At 47.8% G+C, this 24,902-nt stretch overlaps 1 protein-coding gene across 4 annotated transcripts in view; it reads left to right on the plus strand.

The window, feature by feature from the left end:
- CSPP1 (centrosome and spindle pole associated protein 1) overlaps positions 1-24,902 on the plus strand; it is a 1,841,309-nt gene that overhangs the window by 166,124 nt on the left and 1,650,283 nt on the right. For all 4 annotated transcript variants that reach the window (XM_069621145.1, XM_069621146.1, XM_069621148.1 and 1 more), the window contains exon 3: positions 7,372-7,489. In XM_069621145.1, the coding sequence (XP_069477246.1) occupies positions 7,372-7,489 (118 nt within the window). The remainder of the gene's footprint in view (positions 1-7,371; positions 7,490-24,902) is intronic.

The raw sequence follows: 24,902 nt of genomic DNA on the forward strand, positions 1-24,902 counted from the left end.
TTGATGACCCTGTTTGGGAGGAAATGGCCAAGTCGTTGGCACACTCACAGCCTTAGACGAGGCCCAAGCCTCTATTAAGAGTATTCTCCACAAAGGTTTTCTCTCGGCCCGGAAGAGGCCGGGGCTGCTGCTCTGGCCGTTTTGTATTGGAAAGAAGGTCCTATCAATTGTGAGTCTTCACCTACTGGCAAGACAGATATGACACCAGCTTCCCCTCCAGAGAAAGAGCCAGAGATCGCAGCTGGAGAAGGCCAGCGAGATGAGCAGCATCGCAAACCACAGGTGAGTCTAAGCTGCGTAGCACCAGCCCCGCTAGTGCCGATAGGAGGCAGGACACTGCGATTTGTGCAAGAGTGGGACTCTATCAGGAGATACTTGTGTCTGAGACACCACAAGGGGCTACCACATTGGCTTCTTTGCAAAACCCACTGTCACACCGCCTCCCTGCCCATTGTCTTGTCAGCCGCGGACAGGGGAGCGCTAGATGCAGAAGTGTGCAGCCTGCAAGAAAAGGGTGCGTCTGCCCGTGCAGAAACCAGGGAGGGCTTTTTCAGCCCAATCGTCCTAGTCCGAAGGAAGGAGAAGGTTCGTCGGGTAATAAACTGCAAAGCCCTGAACGACTTTGTCCTTTACCGTCATTTCAAGATGGAGGGAATCCACATGCTCTGGGACATACTCCAGCCCAGAGACTGGCTGGTCCGCCTCTACCTCAAGGATGCATACCTGTCAGCGGCAATCTGCCTCACAAAAATATATAATCAACCTGCACTCCTGCAGTTCCAAATAATTGAATCGGTGATCTAATGATATTAAGTTAGTGTTGTGTAAATTTAAGGTGCAGAGGAGATGATGGTCAACCCTGGCATATGGGTTGTGGAATATGAAGAAACAAAAATGTTCCCATGTGGGAACTCCCGTCCACTGGACACTATCACTGGCCCAATTTAGTAGTTTGGGTCCAAATTTGCGAACTTTTTTTCATTATTGTGACATTGCGGCGTGCGCACGCGTAATGACGTCACATTGTTTACAGTGTGGCATCATAACATGCGTGTGCGCGATGACATCATCAAAAAAGGACGCTATTTTAAGCGGCCCTTTTTACTCTATTCTGAATCCTTTCTCGCTCAGGAGTGGATCGTTCGGGTTTCACACAGAATGCCAGCTTCAAAGTAAGTCATCTCTGACAGTTTTTTAGACTCTTCATTTCCCTTCACTCTGGGAATAGACTTAAGGACTCACACTGGGGCTTAGCCCAGCCCTACCAAATGTAATACCCCTTTTTTGCCTTTAGATGCCCTGTGTAAACCTATGAAGCGGGGGGAATTTGTTGATACCTCACCTTTTTGAAAAGTTGTAGACGTTTCACCAGACTTTGAAGATTTTTGGGACCTCATTTATGCTGCCATCTTTTGCCAATTCTATTGGCAAATTGGGGTAAGTTTTAATGGGGCCCACTTTAGTTTATCTCAGATATTACCGCCTTTTCCAAAAATTGATAATCGGCTGATACGGTGCCCTAATTTCCAATTTAGGACCCGGGATAACATCATATACAAGACAAAACCGGTTGAGTATACAAACATCTTGCGAGGTTTAAGTGAAAGGAATTACAAAACACCCATGTGTTTGGCAACATCTTTGGTAAACCCAAATTACCCTTTAGACCATAGTCCTCTTTGAAATGGATAATCTGTCTCAGACGCATGATAATTTGATTAACTGAGTTTAGACACTTGGCAAATATGTAAATCCATGTGTACTATATTAACACTGTCATACAAACTTGGAATAAGTTCTTTTTGTAAATACTAACCATGACACATAAACCTGATGTGTTATTACTCTGAGTAAATACTGTGAATGACAACTGACATGTGTATTTGCTTTCGATTTTTGAAGATTTTTCCTAATATATATATTGTTTGAAATTTTTCCAAGATACTGTTGGAATATGCTTTATATGCCCCTGATGAAGAGACTCGTCTCGAAACGCTTTGGGCCTCAAATCATTTGTTTTATAAAAATTTGATCTCGTCAACTTATCTGTTATATGAATAATTATGAAAAAATGTATTGAAGTATGTGATGCACAATTATTTTGAAATAATTACATGAAAATATCATTTAATTATTTGGACCCAAGCTACTAAGTTGGGCCAGTGATAGTGTGCAGAGGACGGGAGTTCCCACATGGGAACTTTTAGTGCCAATCTGCCTGCAACACGTGAGGTTTTTGACATTGCCTTGGAAGGGACTAGACTGGGAGTGCATAAGCTTGCCCTTCGGGCTCTCATCAGCACCGTTGGCCTTCACCAAGCTGAGGTCAGTGGTTGCCCCCCCCCCACCCCCCTCTGGGGGAGGAGTATGAGGCTGATAACATATCTCGACATCATCATCATGTCGCAGAGAGAGGCCCTTATCGGGCAACGAGCACAGACTGCTATAGAATTCTTCTACGGCCAAGGGTTTCTTATCAATTGGGAGAAGTCTACCTTGGAAGGTCCTAGGCTTCGTCATGGACACCGAGGACTGCCAGCTATGTCTCCCGATGGTCAAAGTGCACGCCACGCACCGGGAGATTTGCATGCCATATGGGAAGGAGGTCATCTCTCTGAGGGAGTTGGCCAGAGTGATGGGGCTACTCTCCTTCCATTCGGGCCATATTCCCAGGGCCCTCCATATTCGCGAGCTGCAGCAACTGAAGGGCCAGCTCTTGAGACGCAGTCTCTCCTACTCCCAGCAGCTAACCCTGCCGCCCAAAGCAAGGACGGAGCTTCACTGGTGGCTAACCCACATGGAGGACTTGAACAGCAGGACGATCTTCGGATTTGCTCCCGACCTCTTGATAGAATCAAATGCCAGCTGCACAGGCTGGCGAGCGAGGTGCGGTCTGGTTGCTACCGGGAGGGAAATGGGCCCCCGAGGAATTGGAAATGCTTATCAACTGCCTGGAGCTCTTGGCGGGGTCTTTCGCAGTACGTTCTTTTGCCAGAGACCGAGTAAGCTGATGTATACTACTCAAAATGGACAACGTATCTGCCTTCGGATACATCAATCATCTGGGTGGCACCAGATTGAGGCATATGCCAGAATCAGCCACTGACTTTTGGCACCATCACCAGATCTCGGTGACCGCAGAGTATTTCCCGGGGCTGAGGAACAAAGTGGCGGACTGGCATTCCCACCACCTGTCCGACTTCAGCATCTGGAAACTGTGCAGAGTGGTCTTCCTTCACTTACAACGCAGGTGGGGTCCTCTGACCAAGGACCTCGTTACCTCCCGGCTCAATACTCAGCTACCAGTATTCTTCAGCTGGAGGCCAGACCCATGCAGCGACTGCGGCAGATGCGTTCCTGCAAAGGGGTCACCTTGGCCTTTCCTCCCTTTGCGATGGTAGCGAGGACCCTGCCTAAGGCCCGTCAGACAAGAATAATTGGTCCTTGTAGCCCCAGTCTGACCCTCTAAGTCCTGGTATACAGTTCTTCTGGAACTTTCATCAGATTCTCCAATCCTACAACCTCAGACTCCGGATCTGTTGTCTGGTCCGGAAGGGGACCGGCATGCCCTCCTCTAGTCTGGGGTCGCTCAACCTGGCAGCCTGGAGGATTTCATGTCCAGATGGAGTACCAGGGATTGCCTCATCAAGATGAGTTGGGTTCCCGCAACTGCCAAGAGATAAGCCAACTCATGGGGAGCATAGACACGCTGGTGCATGGAACGGAGTCTCATCCTGTTTCAGCTCCTGTAGTAGAGGTCTTTTACTCCCTTAACAGACTCACAGAGCGGGCTTAGCATACAGGACTATGAACACCTACGGCTCAGTGATCTCGGCTGGGCCCTACCCAGTCGAAGGGCCACCGGTCGGGGAGCACCAGCTGTGGTGTGTAGGATGCTCAAAGGTATCAGGTTGGTGACACCGCCCTGGCTCATTATGACAAGCTGTGGGACGTGAATACAGTTCTCAATCTGTCACCTGGGCCCCCAATTCAAAATTGTCCTGCACGGTCGTCCCCCGGCAAGCCTACTATGCTTCGTGTCTTGCAGGAGAGTCTCGGACGTCAGGGTGCTAAACTTAGCCGGCCGAGTGTACTCCCCTGACTGGGTAGTATTTCATATCTCTAGAATAACGAAATGGCATACTACAGTGATCTTATATCTAGCTTTCACCAAGCAGCCAATGCAATGCCTGGTTAGGTGCCTAAAGGCTTATGAGATGACAACCCCCTTCCAGGCAAACATGAGGGGTCAGTTACTGATCACCCTCTGCCAGCTGCAAAAGGCAGTTGCCTCCCCCATGCTCGCTCGCTGGGTGTGCTGGACGCATGTCCATACCAGAATTGATACCGCCCAATTCGGAGCTTACTCTGTCAGAGAAGCCGTGGCCTGCGAAGCCTTCCAGGTGGGCGTTAGACTGGAGGCCATAATGAGAATGGCTGACTGGGCAGGAGAATCGGTCTTTAAAGAATTATACCTGAAACCGGATGAGCAACCGGCTATGTTGGTGGTTACACTTTAAACGAGCATAATGCTCACCTCCAATCTTGACCTAGAATGAAGATTTTCCAGAATAACTATTGGAAAAGTCTTGATTCTATTAAAGACATGGATGCAAGCGTTATAACGCAACACATTGATAAAATTCAGGTCGATTCTCCACTGAGCTTGATGGGATGAATGTGGGTCTTGGACTGGTTCAAGTTTCATGCGTTTATTCTTGTAATGCCTGAATTTTCCCCACCCCTCATGTTACTCTTTTGTCAATTGATACTGTGATTGTTTCCCCTATGGTTTTTCTCAGGCAGGCTTGTCTGCTAAGCCCAGCTGAGGGACGCAAGAGCTTGCCGCTGTGGCTAGAGCTGACGGACAGGTTTCAGCGTGAGGGGGATCTACGGTGTTGCACGAGTTTCACAGCGCCGAAAGAGGAAGTGGAAGGTCTACGGACATATAAGGGACTTTGTTCATAAGGATTGGTTGATTTTGAGTCGCATGTTGCGTGGCCATTGTTACCAAGGACTTCTGGGAAACTGAATTCATAAAAGCTCCAGGTTACGTTTTTCTGGTTGATTGGTAGTTTTTTATCGAGGATTTAAGCATCTTAATAAGTTTTTTTAATTTCCTGGAACTGTTTATTTGGTTTATTTTGTTTATTGGTGATTTATATAGCGCTTACACATTTTTAAAAAAAATGTTTCAAAGCACTCCAATGCAGGGAGGGTGAGAACAAAGATTAACATTCTTAATAGGTATTGGTATATTCAGAATGGGCAAGTGCTATGTGTTTAGTGGTACAACATAGGACGGGAGGAGTACAAACTGTTATAACATATGACAAAAAATATTGCACGTGCCTGAGTCATTACAATAAGGCAAGAGCTATACATGAAGAGAGGAGAGTGGGAGAGGGTGGTGGGTGTATAGGGTAAGGCAGAGTAAATAAGTGCAAGGGACACATAGGAGAGGTAGGGGGTAAAGGGGGGAGGCACACTGCACAACTAAATGAAGTGGCTGAAGATGTTAAACGCCTAAATTTGATTTTTATGCAAGGCACACTAAGTCAGGCACTTTGCTAAAATGTTGCTGCTGAGCTATAATGTTAAAGAAAGAGAAGCATAATGCTCGCCTCAGAGTCTTTAATAGAATCAAGACTTTTCTAAGTTATTCTGGAAAATGTTCATTATTTTTCATAAACTATTTTCTTGTCAACCACTTGTTCAAATAATATTTCCCTGTCTCCAAAAACAATACACTGAATTACTCTGCCAGCTCCTTTGGTTGATGGCTATGTCAAAGGAATTAGAATGTGACCTGCCTTTGTTTTGTGCAGTTTGCATTTCACTTGGACGGTTTCAGTGCACCTTTTTAATTTTAGAGGGTGCAGAGTAAATGTTTCAAGATGTGTGCCTCTATTGCTTGGACTTAGGTTTTCCAAATCCATCAGTACTTTCCCCATTAATTACTCGTTCTCCTATTTTCTTAGTCCCAAAGCGTCAATGTTCTCTAAAGTCTCTCTGAATCAGGGATACTCATGTTTACATTTGCCATGTCTGTTTTTAGTATGCCAATGTTATTAGTTATTTAAGGAAGTTGAAGCCAACACACATCAGATTACTGACACTTGTAATGTATGGCTTCTTAATATAAAGATTTGCATTTGGCTGAGCTGGGGATTCTGCTTCCTTGTTTTCTCAATCTACATTGAGATTTGTAATTTTGATTGATGAAGCGCTACACTTTACAAAATATACTTAATTGGCTCTCAAGGTCCCACTCGAGGGATGCTGTGGGGTATTCGTTTGTAGTACAAACGAAAAATGGCAGTGGAGGAGGGGGCAACTAACAACCGCTCTCAACTGCGCCCATCCTGCAAAATTGAATGAGTAATTTAGCAGCCTGCACACGGGAAAGTGAGGGGAGATTGCCCTGATAGACCTATACTGACAAAGGAGGGTCCCGTGGCAAAGAAGCGCTTGGGCCAGACCTTACTTGCATATAATGAACACACAAAACAGTCTAGTATTACTCGTTACGTTATTAGCAAATTGCCAATAATATTGAGCATTTTCTAATACAATGTATGAAACAGCTAACTTTGTATGTATTTGGTATTGGCATTACGTAATTCCCGTCACATGCAGCAGACCCGGAGGTATCGCTCAACACTTGAAGAAGATGAACCAGCCTTTCAAATGTTCGCGTTTGGCAGCTCATTAATATGACGACTTCGCTGGATAGGATGGTGCTATCAGGATTCTTTATTTTTCGTTGGCAAGGTTTGTTTTCCAAAGATGAATCCGAGCAGCATTAGGTCACGTTAAAGGGGAAGTGGCACACCGTGACGCACTTCGATGGAAAAGGCACGCGGAAAGTTTGAATTGCATTAACTGTATCGGAGATTTGTTTCTTTCTGTCCAAACATTCATATTAAATGTGAAAACAATATCTCAACTGGCCCCAAAGCTACATAGAACTATTCTAATATATACATTACAACCTCACAGAAACGAGTGTCAAAACTGAAGATTATATTGGCACACCTTGTCATGCAAAAATAGTTCCCTGTCGACCGCCTTAAACGTTTTGTCATGCTCATGTCGTAATGAAGCGCAGCCGTGTGGGCTTCAGAGGAGACCAGCCGCTTTGTGCCACTTGATGCAACGGAGCAACTTCCTGAACATTCCTAAATGTGAATTTTATTTTCTCAAATTCCTTCATTTGATCGTTCTAAATGCTACACAAATCGTCATGAAAATCTGCATTTTTTTTCGCCAAGTATTTCGTCTGCTGGATATAGACTTGTGAATTCGAATTGAGGACATGTGAGGCGCTTGGGCGGTGTCCCTTCATGAGTAACATGCTTTCTTTTTCAGAGCCCGGTTGCAGAGACACTTTCCGATGCCGAGCGAAAGATGTTGTCTATGGTTAAAGAGAATATATCTCCTTATGTTCATTACGGTGGAGAAGGCAAGCAAACAAGCCAACATTTAGGTGTGTATTCTTTGTTATGCCACGAGAGGCTTCTTAACAGCTTGTATTTGTACGCATGTTATCATACAGGCAGGAAATATGACGTGTGCTTTATACATCTAATGTTCTGCATCTGACCTGTTGGGGTTCTGTATGGATCGGCTAGCACTGCACTGCACTAGGCAAGGGATGTGTGGCCCATTTCCCACATTAATTGAATGAATAAAAAGCGCAAGAAAACGTAACCTTACTGTCATCAGCAGACTCTTGCAGTCCTTTAGTAGGAGTTATTCCGTTTTTGCCATTGCACTACCTCATCTCGTGTTTCTGCTGAGATAGACCTCACTGCCCCTCGTCCAGTAAAGACATACCAAGCGTGTTATTTTTTTAAGTCCCTCGTGTCTTGTTAATGTAACATTTTAACAATGCTTTTCCATCCCTGTTTGAGGGATGGAGATGCCCATTGGGTAACAGTGGTTCACACTACTGCCACCTCATGAAGCTAAACGCAGAGAAGTCTCCTTTATGACCCTTCTGTGCGTTATGCCTAAATATCTACGTAAATCTGGACATCTGAGATACCCACATAATCCCTCCCTTTGGAAAGGAGTTGCATTCATTATTTTATAAAGAGCGCAGTACCAGCGACCAGTGCGCTAGTGTATTCAGCCTCCTAATCGTGAGGTACTTGGCCCATATGTTATGCCTGGAATACGGCATGAGGTAAATGACCTCATTTACCCTTAATTGGGTGCAGCTAAAACGGGCAGTTTTTTTTTTTTTTTTTTTTTTTTTTTTTAAACGCCCGTTTTTGACCTTGCACACTGAAGGGGTCATTCTGAATGTGGTGGTAATCGGTATAGACCACAAGTAGCAGCTGTGGAAAGCAGATGCCCGGTCTCATGTCTAGTGGTCTACACACTCTGTAATAGGAGGAAGCTGATCTAGTAGTTTAATAGTAAGATCCAAGTTGCACTCTAGTAAACCAGGAGAGAAACCTCAAGGAGATTTGTGCACTTGCACCCAATTATCGCACACACCCTAGAAACACCTAACCGTGCAAATATTAATAAATAATTATAATCGTGTATGCTTTTTATGTATCATATCCTGCTTTATTCTGCCGCCTAAGTGCTGTATTCATTGAAATTTCAATCTTTCAACACACCTAAACTGGCTGCCGAAATGCATGTTACTAGGAAGTGAAGTGCTGACCTCGGCGCTGTGTGCCGAGGGAGAAGCCGTTTTGCATTTTACTGGCAGGAAAGTGATCTGACTTTGCATGGCGGTGGACAGGGCTTTCACGCATTGAAAAGTACAATATAATATAGAGCATACTTGGATTACCCGGACATAACGTGAAAATGTTTGACAATGCAGCTTCCCAAGACGACTCCTCTAGATATTTAATTGTCGGGTAAAGGGGCCGGCTGTGTTCTGCGTGGATAGGGACAGATTTATTTTTCTTTGTCAGTTACTGGATGCATGTGCGGCAGAGATAACCAACGGGAAGATGCTTGTTGCTGCGCTCAAGCCCTGCAGTGTGGTTGGTGGGTGCAGTGTGGAACGAGGTCCATGGAGTACGATTGTGGCCCTTCCTTTGTTAACATTGATATTGTTACACATTTGTGGCAGCAGTTGACATAGGGGCGTTCTAGATAGATACAGCATTGCAGGCAAGTGTTACTACGCAGTTGACAGATTACAATATTTGTCAGTAATTGACTGCGTAGACTACGCAGTTACATTTATAGGACATTATGTGCAGAAGTAAATGGTATATCAGCATGGGTTTACTCGTTTACTGGCATCTGCCAGCAGAGAACTGCCGTGGGTATACTGGGCATGGCTGCAGAGTGTTGGCTGTGCCAGCAGCTATAGCTGGATGCTTGTGCAAGACTATAAACTGTGTCCTTAAAAAGCAGTGGACCCTTGTCCGCTAAAAACTGGCAGCTATGTTAATCCAACACAGCATGCAACAGTGGCACAGTGCAATGTTTATGTGCTTTCACTCAAACTACTGCCTTACATGTGATCCTAGAAGCTGAAGGAGTGAAGGTTTTATCTTTACAGACGAGTACAATTGCCACCTTGCTTTGGCACTGCAGTTCACATCAAGTCAAATAGGCCTTGTATCAAGATTCCGATGCGCTAGAAAAAGTGGTACTCTGTAACAGCCACAGGCTTGAGTTGAGGTGTACTTGGCAAGGTGGCAAGATGTACTCGATTACTGCTGCCCATCTTCCCCAGTATTGTTCAATCCGAAAATTAGCACCCTTTGAACCTGCCATAACCAATCGGCGAGCAGGGAAAGTGGTCTGAATCCGGCCGGAAAATGCCTGCATTCCCTGCTCCCTTGTCTAACGTGCTGGCTGGCCTCTTCCTCCAGGATCCCCTCTGTGGCTATCCAGTCCCTGCTTTCAGATCTGCTCTGCCATGCCACCTTGCCTCCATCTCTGTGCCTTGTTGCGTACTAGCTCTGTGCACGTGAGTTGCTTCAGCTGTTACCTTTGCTGCTGAGGATTTTGGTCGTGCACTGCCTTTCTCCCTGCCACCTTTTTTGCTTCACTTGTTCTTTCCACTCCCGCACCTAGCACCCGTCGGGTGCTAGTTGAAGGTTAATGGCGGTTGCCACGTGATGATCCAGCAAACCTTACCCCACATTGAGGGCCCTTTATACGCTCTAGCCTATCAACACGGGTTGGCAAACGAAGCTGACCAAAGAATAACGCACATACCTGCGCCATGCTCCGTCTCTTGCTAATTGCTTGGCTTGAAGTTCATTTCCTTTCCTCTGCCCAAGCAAGGCAAGTAAACTAACGCTTATTAAAGCTATCTACAGTTTGTCCAATGGCTATACTGATGATGCCTGCTCAGATGGCCCCTTGGAGCCATGCATGCTTCTACATATGGTTCCTACAAGGATCAATTATCAATAATGATACTCAATCCATCATCACCGTTTATTCTTCTAACATTCGCAAAAACTCGAATGAACCACTGACGAATGCATACAGAAAAGCGCAAGATATATTTATTAAAATCTATTAAGATATGATATGGCATTTATAATGTGCCTATACACAAGTGTTTCAAGGCGCGACGAGGCAAGGGAGGGGGAACAGAGGGAAGACACACAATCTTATTAGGCCAGATGACATTGAGATCGCGCAAGTGCAGAAGTGGGGGGGTGTGAGGGGAAGGGGGCAATGCAGTTCATAGGATAACAGTAAAATTAAACGTAAACCAATAAATACAATAAATAAGTGCAGTAAATACAATAAATAAGTGCAGCCAAGTGGTGGGAAGTTTATGGGTAAGTGCAGAAGACGGGTGCTGGTAGGGGGCTGTAGGGATACAGAAACAGCCCCCGAGTGCAGGGGTTTGCCAGGGGGATAGTGCAGGTGTACAACTGGCGGGGAGAGGACCTGTACCCGAGAACAGAGCATAGCCAGGTGGCCATTGCAAATTCAGTTTCAGCCAGGGATTCAGCAGGGGAGAGGAGGAGAGAAAGCAGAAGCAAAGGGGAAGGTCTTAAGGTGCTTTCGGAACCGTAGATGGTTCTCCTCAAGTTTCAGAGTGGCCGTTCCAGAGGGAGGCTCCAGCCGAGGAAAGAGATCTACCACCAACTCGTTGCTTGGAGAAGCTACTGAACCTGAGGGAGTTTTAGGCGGATGAGTGAAGGGCTCGAGAAGGAAGATATTTAGGAAGAGAGTTGAACGCATTGAGGCCCCAGGCCCCAGAAGGCCTTGTGGACAATGCAGAGGATTTTGAAATCAATCCTCGCAGCCACTGGGAGCCAGTGCACAGATTTTGGTCCTGGAGAGATAATGTATACAGCCATGATTGTCTTGTGGACATATTGTATTCTTTCAGTACAAGAAAAACAACCATCGGTAAAAAGATACTCTATAAGAACACACTTATCTATATTTTTCTGTTATCTCCACTTCCCGTGCTTGGTTACATACACACGGTTACACATGCTTTCGATTAAACTTGTTTGCTAGTAGATCACCAAGCCAAAAGGCAGGATCTTAAGCCTCTTGATGGCGCACCTCTGCTAGTTATATGGTTGGTGGTTTTCCAGACAATTGCATTTTAATTTTGAAAGGTTCTTTTTATGTTCTAAATGTTACTCTCCTTAACGTACTTGGGGAACAGTTTAACTTTTTCCTCTGTTAGTAAAATTTTGTTCTAGCCAAATTCTGTTACCCTATCTATTCTACCCTCTTTCTTTAGGTATTCTTAGTCTACTACAGCTAGATCATTACTAGATGAACTTCGGCTTTACCTTTACTAGATTGACCTCTGCAGACAATCCCTGTTCGAGCGCATGACCATTATTTTGGCGGGTAAATCTTTTCATACAACTAGGGCCACAGGTTTTCACTGCATATTGAGGGATGGACACCTGTCCTATCCATCCTTTTCTTCCCTCTGTGTCCGTTTGCATTCTTCTATCAGCCTTTTCTAGACTTGGCCCCTCTTGGTATTTAGGCATGCTAGTCCCAGTATTAGTATCCTAAAGTTGGTTGGATCTGCAAAATTAAACCCATTCCCTGTTAACAAAAAGCCTCCATACTTGAAGGGTTTCCCTTGAGAAAAACTCCTCTGCGTCCTACACATACACACTCAAAATAGAGCCACTTCTTTACAATTCTTAAAACTGACATCAAGTAACTACTCGATGCCACCACAGACAACTCTGAGTTTACCATGTAATATTTTCTCCACTGCAGATTAATTTTGAGTGAATCAATATGCACCCAAACATTATCCCGTACCCTTGCTGAATCCCTATTACTCATCATTTACCCTCTATCCCAACCGTATACCCCTATCACTTTCTTTTGCAGACTAGTGCCTAGATACCCCTGGCCGTGCACAATTTGCCAACTTAAATTCAAGCCTCCGCTCTGAGACCACTACAGTGGTGATTTGGCGCAGTTTAAAAGCTGCGTAACATAGAACACTCACTACTATACTTTACTTCATTGTTAGCCTTTTGTCTACTATGTAGTGCCTTTTGCTTTAGTATATCAAGTTTCATTGTTGATTGTTGTCTATACATGATATTCCAAAAGTCCATTCTTTTATTTTGTTATTCAAATGGTTCACATGCACGTTTCAGTCCTTTCCTGTCTAAAGACAACCACACATTCTTCAGGACATTTTTATACATTTTACTGGTTGTCGGTGTTCTTACTTTGTCTTCCAGGCTATAACATTTTAATCTTAGCCCATCCATTCCAAAGAATCTAGTCCTCTGATTCTCTCAATTTGACAATGGTGTAGGCCTTGTTTAGATCAAGTCAGATGTTTTAGGTGGATACAGCAAGGTATTCAAAATATCTCTTTTTTTTTCTTGTCCCTTTTGTATTGTTAAACAAGGAATAACTATTTCATCATGTGTATGGTATGGTATGTTACATTTCCATCAGTCTCTTAAGTCCACCTTCTATCTCATGGATTATTGGGGAATTTATTGTGTGCAGATCTAGCTTTGTGAAGCAATGTAATGCGTTCCAAATCATAGGGTGAATGACATTGTGAGGCGCAATTTGGCAGCAAGAGATCTACAAGCAACCAGGGGAGGTCCAATCAAAGGCTCAGGTAGGCTAGGGAGTGGATGGTGTGTGTGGTACTAGGTGTTGGGGAGGAACCATTCATTGAAGAGGGGGTGGGCCTGGAGATCTTTCCTGCAATGTTGAAGTGAGGGGTTGCATTTGGTGTTGGTGGGGACATGGTTCCAGAGTCCTGGGGTCATAGACAGAAAATGTCAGTCTTGTGGTTCTTGCCTTCCTGCACCAGCGGAGTTCAAGTCTGCACATGCCTTTACGTCTGGTGGATCCTAGGACTCAAGAGATGCTGAGTTTCTCAGTGCGGTAGCTTGGGGACTTCAGGCTGACAGCCTTGTAGATGAAGGATTTGAAGATGATACATGCTTGCAGAGGGAGCCAGTGCAGTTCGATGATGGTCTGGGTGATATGGGCAAATTTGAGGAGTCCCTTGAGTCATGCTGCAGCATGCAGGACACATCAGGGGTGCCAAGGTAGTCGCTGGAAGGCCTTTCAAACGGCCATTGCTGCTATCCAGGTGGGAGAGGACCAAAGCTTGGACTCCTGATCTGTAAGGGACTTGTCGCAGGTGGCCAGCTGGGTAGTGAAGCCCTCATGGGTTCATACCATAGAGCTAGTTCTAGATGTCAGTGTTCAGGGTTGTTGGTCAGCAGTAGGAATTCATCCTTGGAGGGGATGAGCTTCATGTAAGCACTTTGCATTCAGGACTGGATCAATGTGACGCAGGCCTTGAACCTGTGGATGTCTTGGATGTAAGATATCTTGAGTTGGAGCTGCGTGTCATCTGCATATTGGTGGATGGTGTACAAAGCAAGAAGGGTTCAGGGTGGTCCCATTAAAAAAATTGAAGATCACGGGGGAGAGGATGGATCCTTACACTCCACAGGTGATTGGTAGAGTTGGTGATCTGGAGGAAAATACATTTGTATGAACTGGTGGCAATTAGCAAAGTGGGATTTGAACCAGCTGATGGACGATCTTGTTTCCCCAATGCAGTGCTGTAGTTTGTAGGTGCGTGTCTAGTGGTCTACTGTATCAGATGCTGCCGAGAGGTCCAAGAGAAACAGGAGACCATGATGGCCGCCTTCAAAGATTTGAAGGGCATCGTCAATCACCTTGATGGTAGCCGTTTGTGCTACATCTGTGTCTGAAGCCAGATTTGTAGGACTAAAGGAGGTTGTTGGCTTCGATGTGATGGAGTTGCATGGATTCTGCTTTCTTAAAGCTCTTACCTAGGAAGGGAAGATGGGTGGTGGGGGGGCGGTAGTTGCTGAGGTTGTCAGGGTCCATTGTTTGGTTCTTGGGAACCCAGAGGATTTGTCCGGACTTGAGGGTCGAGGGAAGGTGTCTTGAGCTAAGAGCTGTTGGCCTTCAGGTAATGGAGGAGTGCTTCAGTCGGAAGTGTCTTGATTTATTTATAGAGCGCCTTACACCAAGGTGCTGTACAATGGAACAACTTAATACAAAGTAACAACAACAGATAACATTGGGAGCAAAAATTACATCTTGAATCATTCAACAACAAAAACAGTGCAAAGAGCAATTAACTGAAGGGGGGGAGTGGCATGGGAATAGTAGTGGTGAGGGGGGCAGGAGAAGGATAGAATGAGCGTAAATGGAAGGGGAGAGGGTGAAATAGGAGAGGAGAGAGAGGAATTAGATGAGGGAAAGAAGGGGAGAGAGTTCCAGTGCAGAGGAGCAAGGAGTTGGAAGGAGCGGAACCGGGAGGAAGCGCAAGGGGAAGGAGGTACAGTGAGAAGGAAATGGTGAGCGGAACGAAGGGAACAAGAGGGGGGAGTAAAAGGAGAGAAGGGAGGAGAGCTACGGAGGAGCAAGACCATGTAGGGATTTGAAAACCAGGCAGAGAAAGCAGAATTTTAGCTGTAAGTGATATATGATATGGCATTTGTAACGCGCCTATACACAGGTGTTTCAAGGCGCAACGAGGCGGGGAGGGGGGAACAAGGGGAAGACGGACAATGATCCTACTAGGCCAGGTGTCATTCAGATCGCAAGTGCAGGGGTAGGGGGAAGGGAAAAGTGCAAGGGGAAGGGAAGGGGAGCGGGGGGGGGAGTGCAGAACCGGGTAAGTAGAATACAAAATAAATAAATAGGGCCAGCTAGTGGCAAGTGCAAGGTAAGTGCAGACAAGTGCAGGGAGGGGGGGCTGTAGGGATACAGAGACAGTCCCGCAGTGCAGGGGTTGCCAGGGAGGCAGTGCAAGTGGACAGTGGCTGGGCCAAGGACCGAGGTCGGTGAGAGTGACGCAGGTGCAGGTTCAGTGCAGTTTCAGTGAAGAATTTAGCAGGGGAGAGGGAGAGAGGAAGCAGAAGCAAAGAGGAAGGTTTTGAGGTGCTTCCGGAACCGGAGATGGTTCTCAAGTTTCAGGGAGGCAGGAAGGCTGTTCCAGAGGGAGGCCCCTGCCGCAGAGAGAGATCAACCCCCCCCCCCCCCAGCTTGTTGCTTCGAGAAGCGGCTGACCCTGAGGGAGTTGTAGACGGATGAGCGAAGGGCTCGGGAAGGAAGATATTTAGGAAGAGAGCGTTGAAGATATTTAGGCCCCAGAAGGCCTTGTGGACAATGCAGAGGGTTTTAAACTTAATCCTCGCAGCCCTGGGAGCCAGTGTAGAGATTTCAGTCCTGGAGAGATACGGTCCCTGGGCTTGAGGCCAAGGACAAGTCTCGCAGTCCTGTTCTGGATGAGTTGCAGAGGGTGGAGAGTGGAGGCAGGCAGATTAAGATAGAGGCTGTTACAGTAGTCCAGCTTCGAGAGAACCAGGGCTCTGGAGACCGTGAGCTTCTGGGGGAAGGAGAGGAAGAGAAGAATACCTCTGAGGAGGTGCAGCTGGTAGTGTGACTTCTTAGAGACGTCAGATATATGAGGAGAGAAGGAGAGTGTGGAGTCGAAGATGACCCCCAAGGTTTTTTACCTTGCAAGTAGGAGCAGGAAGTGGGCCAAGAGAGGCTGGCCAGTGGAAAGGTAGCCAGCGAAGGTGAGAGAGCGAGGAGGAGATGGAGTCACGGTAGGTAAGGAGACAAAGGGTACGAACAGCGGAGTGGTATATGGATTTAAGGGTGGTAAGCTGAGATGTGGGAAGTCCGAAGAATAGAGAGGAGCAGTAGAAAAGTCGGGGAAAAGATGAGAGAGGAAATTAGGAGTTTGGTGGCATGGAATGTGAGGGAGGGACAGATTTTGCGAAATATTGTAGAGGTGGTAACAGCAGGTGCAGGAGGTGAGTGAAATGTGTTGAGAAGGTGAGAGAGGAGTCAAATAGAACACCTAGATTACGAGCATGGGTGGAGATGGGGAGATTGGAGGGAGGAAAGTGGATGAAAGGGGGAGGAGAGGGAGGAGGAAGAGTATTAGAAGGGAAGAAAAGGACTTCAGTTTTATCAGTGTTAAGAGAGAGAAAGGGGGAGGACATCCAGTTCTTGATGGCTGTGAGATGAGAGGAGAGTTTAAGGTGAGGTCAGGTGTGAAGGAGGAGAAAGAGAGAAAGAGTTGAGTATCATCCGCATAGAAGTGATGGGAGATGGCAAAGGAGGAGATAACAGGAGCAATGAGGGAGGTGTAAAGAGAGAAGAGGAAAGGACCAAGTACAGAGCCTTGAGGGACACCGTAAGTAAGAGGGAAGGAAGGAGAGGTCTGGCATCCCCATGAAACAGCAAAGGAACTGGAGGAGAGGTACAAAGATAGCCATTTCAGAACAGGGCCTTTGAACCCGAAGGAGGAGAGAGTGTGGAGCAGGAGTGGGTGATCGACAGTGTCAAAGGCTGCAGAGAGATCGAGGAGAATAAGGATAGAAGATTGCTTTGCATGCCGAGCAGAGAGGAGAGAGTTGAGAATAGAGGTGAGAGCAGTTTCAGTGGAATGTTTGGGACGGAAGCCAGATTGGAAGGGAGGAAGGAGAGCGGATGAAGAGACGAAGGAAGAGAGTTGAGAATAGGCAAGGCACTCAAGGGGTTTAGAAAGGAAAGGCAGAAGAGAGATAGGTCTGTAGTTAGCGGTGAGAAGTGGATCAGCAGAGGGTTTCTTTAGAATGGGAATAATTGTTGCATGTTTGGAAGCAGAGGGAAAGGTAGATGAGGAGAGGCAGGAGTTGAAGAAAGTGGTAAGGGATAAGAGGGTAGATCTTGGGGATGAGAACGGAGGGGAGAGGGTGAGAGGGGGCAGACGTGGGGTGGGCTTTGGATAGAAGGGAGGAGACATCAGAAGGAGAAATAGATGAAAAGACAGACATAGTGGGAGGAGGAGAGAGGTAGTCAGAGAGGGAGTTAATTTTTTGGCGGAGTTTGATGATTTTGGAGGAAAAGAAGTTGGCAAAGTCAGGGGGAGAAAGTATGGAATTGGATGAGGGGTCAGGAGTAGGAGGAGAAAGAAGGCGGCAAAGAGTTTGAAAAATCCGACAAGGATGAGGGGCTTGAGACTGGAGAAGGTTAGAATAGTAGGAGGACTTGGCCGTTGCAAGACAAGAGTTATAAAGTGCGTGGTAAGAGAAGTAATAAGTTTGATTAGGAAGCAAGGGGGTTTTGAGCCAGAGTGTCTCTAATCACCTGAGAAGGCGCCGCATAGAGCGGAGATGGGAGGTAAGCCAGGGTTGAGAAGGTTTACGAGTAGGGCGAAAGAGAGAGGGGGTAAAGTTGGTCAAGGGCAGTGGAGATAGAAGATGAATGGGAAGAGAGCATCTTCAGCAGAGAGTAATGCAAAGTCTTGGTGCGATGGGAGAGAAGAACAAGTGTCATAGAAGAGGGTAGCGTTAAAGTCACGCAGGTCACGACGTGAGTAGATTGGGGGGGAGGGATTAGAATTAGTGGGTGGTGAGAGAGGAGAAAGGGAGAAAGAGAGTAAGGCATGGTCCGAGAGATAAACTGAAGAGAAGAGACAGGGGAGGAGGGATAGGAGGAGTTAGATGAGGTCAAGAGTGGAACCAGAGGAGTGAGTAGAGGAGGAAGGAAGGAAGGAAGGAGGGTGAGGAGGTATGAATCAAGGATGGAGAGGAGAGGAGAAGATTGGGGGGTCGAAGGATGATGGATATTAAAGTCACCAAGTACAATTAGAGGAGAGGGGGGGGAGAAATAAGTGAGAGGAGGTGATCCAGGTCTTCAAAGAAGGAAGAGAGGGGCAGGGGGTCGATAGATGACCAGGAAGGAAATAGGGTGGGGAGAAGAGAAGGACTTGTAGAGGACTTCAAAAGTAGGGAAAGAGGGGAGAATTGGAGATGAGGAGGAGGAGAAGAATTTGGGGTGGAACAGGAGACCGACGCCTTCACCACGACCAGAGGTGCAGTGCGGGGGGGTATGGATGAAGGAGGAAGACGAGGTCGTTAAGGAAGCGGGGACAGAGGTGTTATTATGAGGTGGAATCCAGGTTTCAGTAAGGCAGAGGAAATGAATGTTAAGGCGAAAGAAAATATCAAGGGTAGCTGCAGTTTTGTTGCAGATGGATCTGGCGTTCCAGAGAGCAGTGTTCATGAGGGCAGAGTGGCTGGCTGTGGGGGGGTAGAAAAGGTTAGGGCGGTGGGAGAGGGAGAGAGAGAGAGAGGGAGGGAGGCTGGGGAAGTGGGGAGAGGATAGTGAAGAGGATTAGGCATGAGGAGGAGAAAGGAGAGTAGAAGGGAGAGGAGGAGGTGAGAGGGTGAGGAGAGGGGGGGAGAGTGAGGTGAAAAGGAGATGTGGGGGATCGCATACCAAGGACTTGGAGACGGACAGTTAGAGAGGAGCAGTAATTGTAGGAATGGGAATGTAGAGGGTAGAGACAGGGCGATAGTGATATAAAGGGGGAGGCAGTGGGCAATGTGGAATCAAGTGTGGGGAGAGATAGCAGGTAGAAACAATAGGGTCAGAGGGAGCAGGCACTCGGAAATCAAGTTGGAGGAGACCAGGTGAGGATGGTGTTGAAGATGGATTTGAGTCAGTGGTGTGAGAAAGCCGGAAGGAACCAAGAGAGTCAGAGGATGCAGGTTCTCGAGATTGCGGATGGAGGAGTCCAGTGGTGCGTGGGGCACCACACAGATCACAGCCAGTGCCGGGTGAGCCGAGAACTGTGGAAGTAGAGACGTAGCAGAGCCAGTGGAACAGTGGAATGTTGAGGTGCAGGAGTGGTGGAACATGGAGCCAACATGTCCCCGTCAGGACACAGGATGTGAAAATTAAATGGCGGCTCAGTAGCCTGTAGTGGTGGATTAAAAATGTTGGCACTAAGGCTGCGGCAGACCCAACAAGAAATCAAAATCCCCAGACTGGGGGGGGGGGAGCACAAAGGGAGCAGAGCCCACACTGGAGAAGTCAGTCGCTCTAGGATGGAGGGGGGGGGGGGCAACATCGAGATGGCGGTACCTCAGACCACGGCTAGCCCGCCGGAGTTCAGGGAGCCGAAGGAGGAGCGGAGAACCATGAAGGTGCTGAGGGGACAGACGGAGCCAGCCCGTTTTTCGCCCGTGTATAGGAAGGGCAAGAGGCAAGTAGAGGACTCGGGAGGTCTTGAAGGTGGTTCCAGGTGTGGCTGCAGACTCACCAGGACTCAACGCATTGATGGAGGACCCAACCCAGGCGGTCCCGAGGCCAGATCCAGGCACGGTCGCAGGCTCAACCGGACTGGCGTGGAGAAGGAGGGTCGACGAGGAAGCACCTGAGAGTTGCAGATAGGGCACAGAAGGCCGCCCCGTCTCCACCCGGACACAGGGAGGGTGAGATAAAAGGGAGGCTCCAGAAGGGCTCAATGCTGGGTCTACGAGCGGCCGCAGGCACACCAGGACCCTGTGGAGTGAAGAGGAGGGCCGGTGGGAGAGCGGAGAGAGCCAGAGCTGCTGAGGGGGCAAACGGATCCAGCACAATGGATGGTCGCAGGCTCACCCGGATCCTGCGTAGTGCAGAAGGCGCTCCGGGGGCTGAGTGTAGCGCAGAGGCCCCAGGAAGCAGCGATGCAGGTCCGCAGGGATCGCGTGTGAGGAAGAGGAGGCACCGGACTCTGTGGAGTGAAGATGGGGCTCAGAGGGCCCTGTGGAAGCAGCAATGCAGGACCGTCGGGATTGCGTGTGATGCGGGGGCTCCGAGGACCGCGTGGAGCCCGGCGGTCCAGAGAGACTCCGAAGATGGACCGAAGCTGGCTCTGAACAGCTGCAGCCGCGCCCGGGCCCTGACCTATGGAGAAGGGGCTCCGTGGCCTGTCCAGTAGAGAGGTCCCTGTGTTGCCGCTGGCGTCGGATGCTCAAAGGCAGGAGGGGGTGACCGCCACTTTGGATGTCTGGAAGGCGGGAAGGATCCCGTGAGCGGCTCGATGACAGAGCGAGAGGAGGCCATTCCGAGGCTCGAGCCGAAGTCCCACAAGGCAGATCGTTCGGTCGGTGGAGCTCCGGCAGGTAAGTAACAGGAACAGAGGATGGTAAGGGTAGAAATTGCAGTTTAAACCGTCATAATTTTCGATTGATTCAGTCTGATGAAGGAGACGCAGACTCAGGCAGCCATGCTCATGTGCCCCCATGGTGTCTTGAGTAGGGAGGATGTTGTCCATGTAGTATGTGGACTTGAGGGATGCAAGGGTGGCAGTGATGTCTTCCTTAGTGAGCATCTTGAAGGTTGTCCAGGTAGTTGTGGTTTTGCAAGATGGAATGTGTAACGTGCTGTCAGTTCTGGCATTGATGTCTGTGTTAGCGGATCATGCTGATTTTGTTGATGAAGAAAGAGTTCATGGCAGTGGAATTTATGATGAAGTGCAGTACCATTGGGTGGAGCAGAGGGTTGATGCAGCGCTTGATATCGTTAAAGAGGGCTTTATTTTCATTGTTAGCTTCGTAAAGTCTTGTTGGTGCAGAATGCAGTGTGTGTGTGTGTGTGTGTGTGCATCATGAAGCTACACACTGATTCAAAGTTCAAACAAAATGTATTAATTTACAAGTCAGGATGGTGTAAGGCCTGCCTTGCCCTATGACAAGGTGGGATTTCCCTACCTAAAGAAACTAGGGATAATCTTGAGTCGGTAATTTCAACTTAAAAGTATGTATGTGTCCAAAACCTATAGTTGCCCTCCCAACTAAAGTATACACTGTGTAGGCGTGTCGGCAACAAATGAAATAGTGTTCCAATATAAAGTTCTGCGCTTCTTCCAGCTCTAGGCCTACTATCCAGCTTCTCTTCTCCAAGTTCAAAGCAGTTTCACAAAATATCAGGGTTCCCTTCCCTAAGTAGACAACACAATTCCAAAAGGGCCTTATTCTCTTCCCCAAGTCTCTTAATTCTTACGACCAGTTCTAGGCCACCTTTATTATCCTTCAGGTTGAATGGATTTAGGTTGCTATCTTTCCTATTCACTTCAGCAATATTAATTATTAGTTCAGATTCTTTATCTGGTCTTTCCTTGACTTTTTCAGACTGGGTATTCTTGGTATAAGCACAGTTGGCAGACCACACAGTCCACCCAATTTAATATGTTTCTAAGGCTTGTGGAATCTGCTTAGATCACATGCTGTGCATACCCCGCCATCTAGTGGAAGCTGCACAGTATTACAGTTTTCGAAACTCGAAAAGGGACGTCGACCGGGCGTGCCAGTAATACTATCCCTAGTGTGACGTCCACTGTACCCATGATCCCTCACGCGTCGAGTTCCCTCAGATAGTTTTTTTTCCGCCATGATAGATGGACGCGTATAGCGGAGTTCCTTTCGGCAAATTAGCCATTGACTTTGTTAATTAAGATAATTTCTCTTTCTATCCTTTCTTTGACTTCGTAATACCACGCCGAAGAATCGGAAAGAAGACTACCGTCGAATATCATGACGACGGACCGTACGGCCTTGGAAGGCCGCCCCGGGCCTCAGTGCCCAGACAGTAGGGAGAGAGGGGGGAGGCGATTGCTAGGCCATTTGAAGAATGCATATTCTCCCCTTCGTACACTTTGTTCGCCCAGCTGCCATCACCCTTACCCAGTATTATAGAGCGCACCCCATTTAAGTTTTGTCCTAAGTGCAACCGTAAGTTCCCCTGGGTAGACAAACCTCTCGTGTGCAACTTGTCTCCCGAGAGATCACGCCGAGACGTCTTGTCGAGGTTGTAGGCTCTTCAAGCCTAAGACGTTGAAAGACCGTTCCACTAAGCGCTGGGCCCACCACGCCAGGCAACTAGAGTCCATGGAAGTGGAAGGAGCCTTCAGCGATGGCAGCGACGCCGTACTTTTGGACGGTGAGGGCACCGGAGCAGCGGACGCTACCCAAGCGCAATCCCCCGACCCCGTAGAAAAGGCCGGCGGCCATGTTGTGGGGACTACACCCGGTGGCGGTAGCGCTCCACCTACACACACCACAAAACGCACAACCCCCAGTCGACACTTGACAGATTCTTTGAGTACTCAAACACGCGGCACCCCGTTAATGGTCAACCGAATCCCTGTCCTCTGGGCGATCTAGATCCAGATCGCCGCATGACAAGACAAAGGCGTCAAAAGATGGCAAGGGTGCCTCGCAAAAATCAACATCCAAGGCTCATTTGTCTGCAGACGAAACCTCGGCCCCCACACACAAAATTCGACATTTTTCATCTAGTAAGACGTCAGGCCCCAAGAAGTCAGTTTCACTCTCCTCTGGGACCCAGGGTGGGGGCAAACACCATAAGACACATAAAACCTCCCATACAGAAGGCATATCCAAGGGCAAACCAAAAGACCCTAGGCCTAAGCCTATCCCACCCACTAATGAAGACATGGGCCTTCCCAACTCTGAGCCCGAAATTGTCTTTCCAAGCTTGAAAGATTGTTCCGCGGAGGACATCGACAGGGTTATGCGTAGGATGTCCTTCTGTCATGATGCCTACCTCCAAGGAGTCAGACCAGGCCCAGCTACCCCAGAGGCAGACATCATGTCCCCGAGGGAAGTCTCAGCAGCCCCAAGTAGGGGCCCTTTGGACGGCTCATATTGGACAACAGTCCTGGCGCCCTAGGCGCCAGGCTCATAAAAGATGACTTTGTGTTTAAAGGTGCTTGGTGTAAACTTACCTGATGCAGACCATGCTGCAACATCCGGGCCATCTAGAGGCCTAAATGGGACGACTTTATGTTTGGGGACTACTTAACTTCACGGGTGTGGCCGGAGGAAGAATACATACCTGAGAGGAAGGATACATACCTGGAACTACTTTGAAGGCTATTTAAGCCACGCCCAAGCAGCAACTCACGCTTCGCGTTGTTCTGCATCTAGCAGCTGGACGCTCATCGTGTCTGCTCCTGCATCCTGACTCCTGCCACGCCTGCCAGCATCCTGGAACACCTGCAAAGGGAGAAGAGAATAGGAGAAAGAAGAGTCCTTACCTGCTAAATCCGCATTCCGGAGACATTTCGCCGACGATCCAGAAAAGGAAGACATTCATTTTAAAAGCACATCGCATCGATCGCTGCAGCGCCGCATTCCACTCACCTTTACTAGGCGCCTCCATGTTCATCAACGACCATCTGGATCCGCAGCCACATTTCAGCGCCTAGGGAGAAAAAGACAAGAACAAAGGTGAGCTAGGGAAGAGAATAAGAAAACCTTAATTTGCCATCATAAGACTTACTTGTTGGGTCATTCCCACTTCATTTTGGGTCGGTGCCGCATCCTGGCATTTCCGGACCCCGGCCCCTAAGGGGGAAAAAGACATCAGCGTTAGTGAGCGAATGCTAAGACATTACCTGAACGCTCATTAAAGACTTACCTGATATCTACTGGAACTGCACCTCTCACTTTGGGTCGGTGCCATATCTCCGGCATTTCCGAACCCCGGCCCCCATGGGGAAAAAAGACACCAGCATTAGTGCATTAATGCAAGGACACTAAAGGAACCTCTCATCAAACAACTCACCTGAGTTTCCTTCGTCGGTTCCATTGCTCATCTCGGAATCTTTGTTCTGCACCTGAAATAGACAACGGACAATTATTATTTCAGGCTCATACTTATAAACAGAATTCTCACAGTACTTTACCGGGAAGGTCAAGCAAACTTGAACTCTCTACAATCCATGATCCAGTGAAGTAACTGGATTACAACGCGCCCCTGCATCAGAAGCAGGATGGAAAGCTCGTCCTTTCAGACCCTAAGGTGAGACTTCACGGGGAATCGCAGAAGGGTTTCGTGGAGGGTGAGAAGGGAGTGGGAGGCTTACACATTATCCCCCAGATTGTTAATACTCCCTTTTCACACACAGAAGGATATTTCTGCGAGTCAGACAAGCCAGATTTGAGGGTCCGGTCCTGTCCATCTTCCGAGTCCTGCGCTTCACCATAGAAGAGGCAACAGCACTCCAAACCAGGCCTGCGCCTCCGTGGGAGTCAGGTGAGCGTAACACCTTCCTTGGCAATTTCTTCCAAAAGCACCCTGAACAGCTGGTAAGCCTTCAGACCACCCCACCCACCTCGGCCCCCTCCACCTCCCGACCCACTGTGTCTCGACCCACTTCTAAGAGGGTTCGTAGTGATGTCCAACTCAAGGCAGAATTTTAGATCTGTATGACCCTGAAGTCCATCCAGAAGAACCAGATGATGTTTTGTTTATTGATACATCTGATCCTCAACTTATGGATGAGGACTTGGACACATTCTACGCTGGGGACGATGAAGACCCAGACCAGGAGGCCAACATTTACTCCTTGGATTCACCCGTTAATCAGGATGCCCCAGTATTAGACTCCCCTATATACAACCAACCACTACTCAACGAAGTTCTAACTAAGGCGGCAGAACACTTCCGCATAGATACCCAGGAAGAGGTAGAAGGCAGAGACTTTGCTGAGCAATTGTTGGGAGATGAGAAAAGAGTAGGCCAATTCAAAGTCTGTACAACGCAGAATCCAACCTTCTTTGGAGGCACCCAACATTACACGGGCCGTTAAC

The sequence above is a fragment of the Ambystoma mexicanum genome, chromosome 5q, assembly GCF_040938575.1.
Source record: "Ambystoma mexicanum isolate Mex_15411 chromosome 5q, UKY_AmexF1_1, whole genome shotgun sequence".
In the NCBI taxonomy this organism is placed as follows: Eukaryota; Metazoa; Chordata; class Amphibia; order Caudata; family Ambystomatidae; genus Ambystoma; species Ambystoma mexicanum.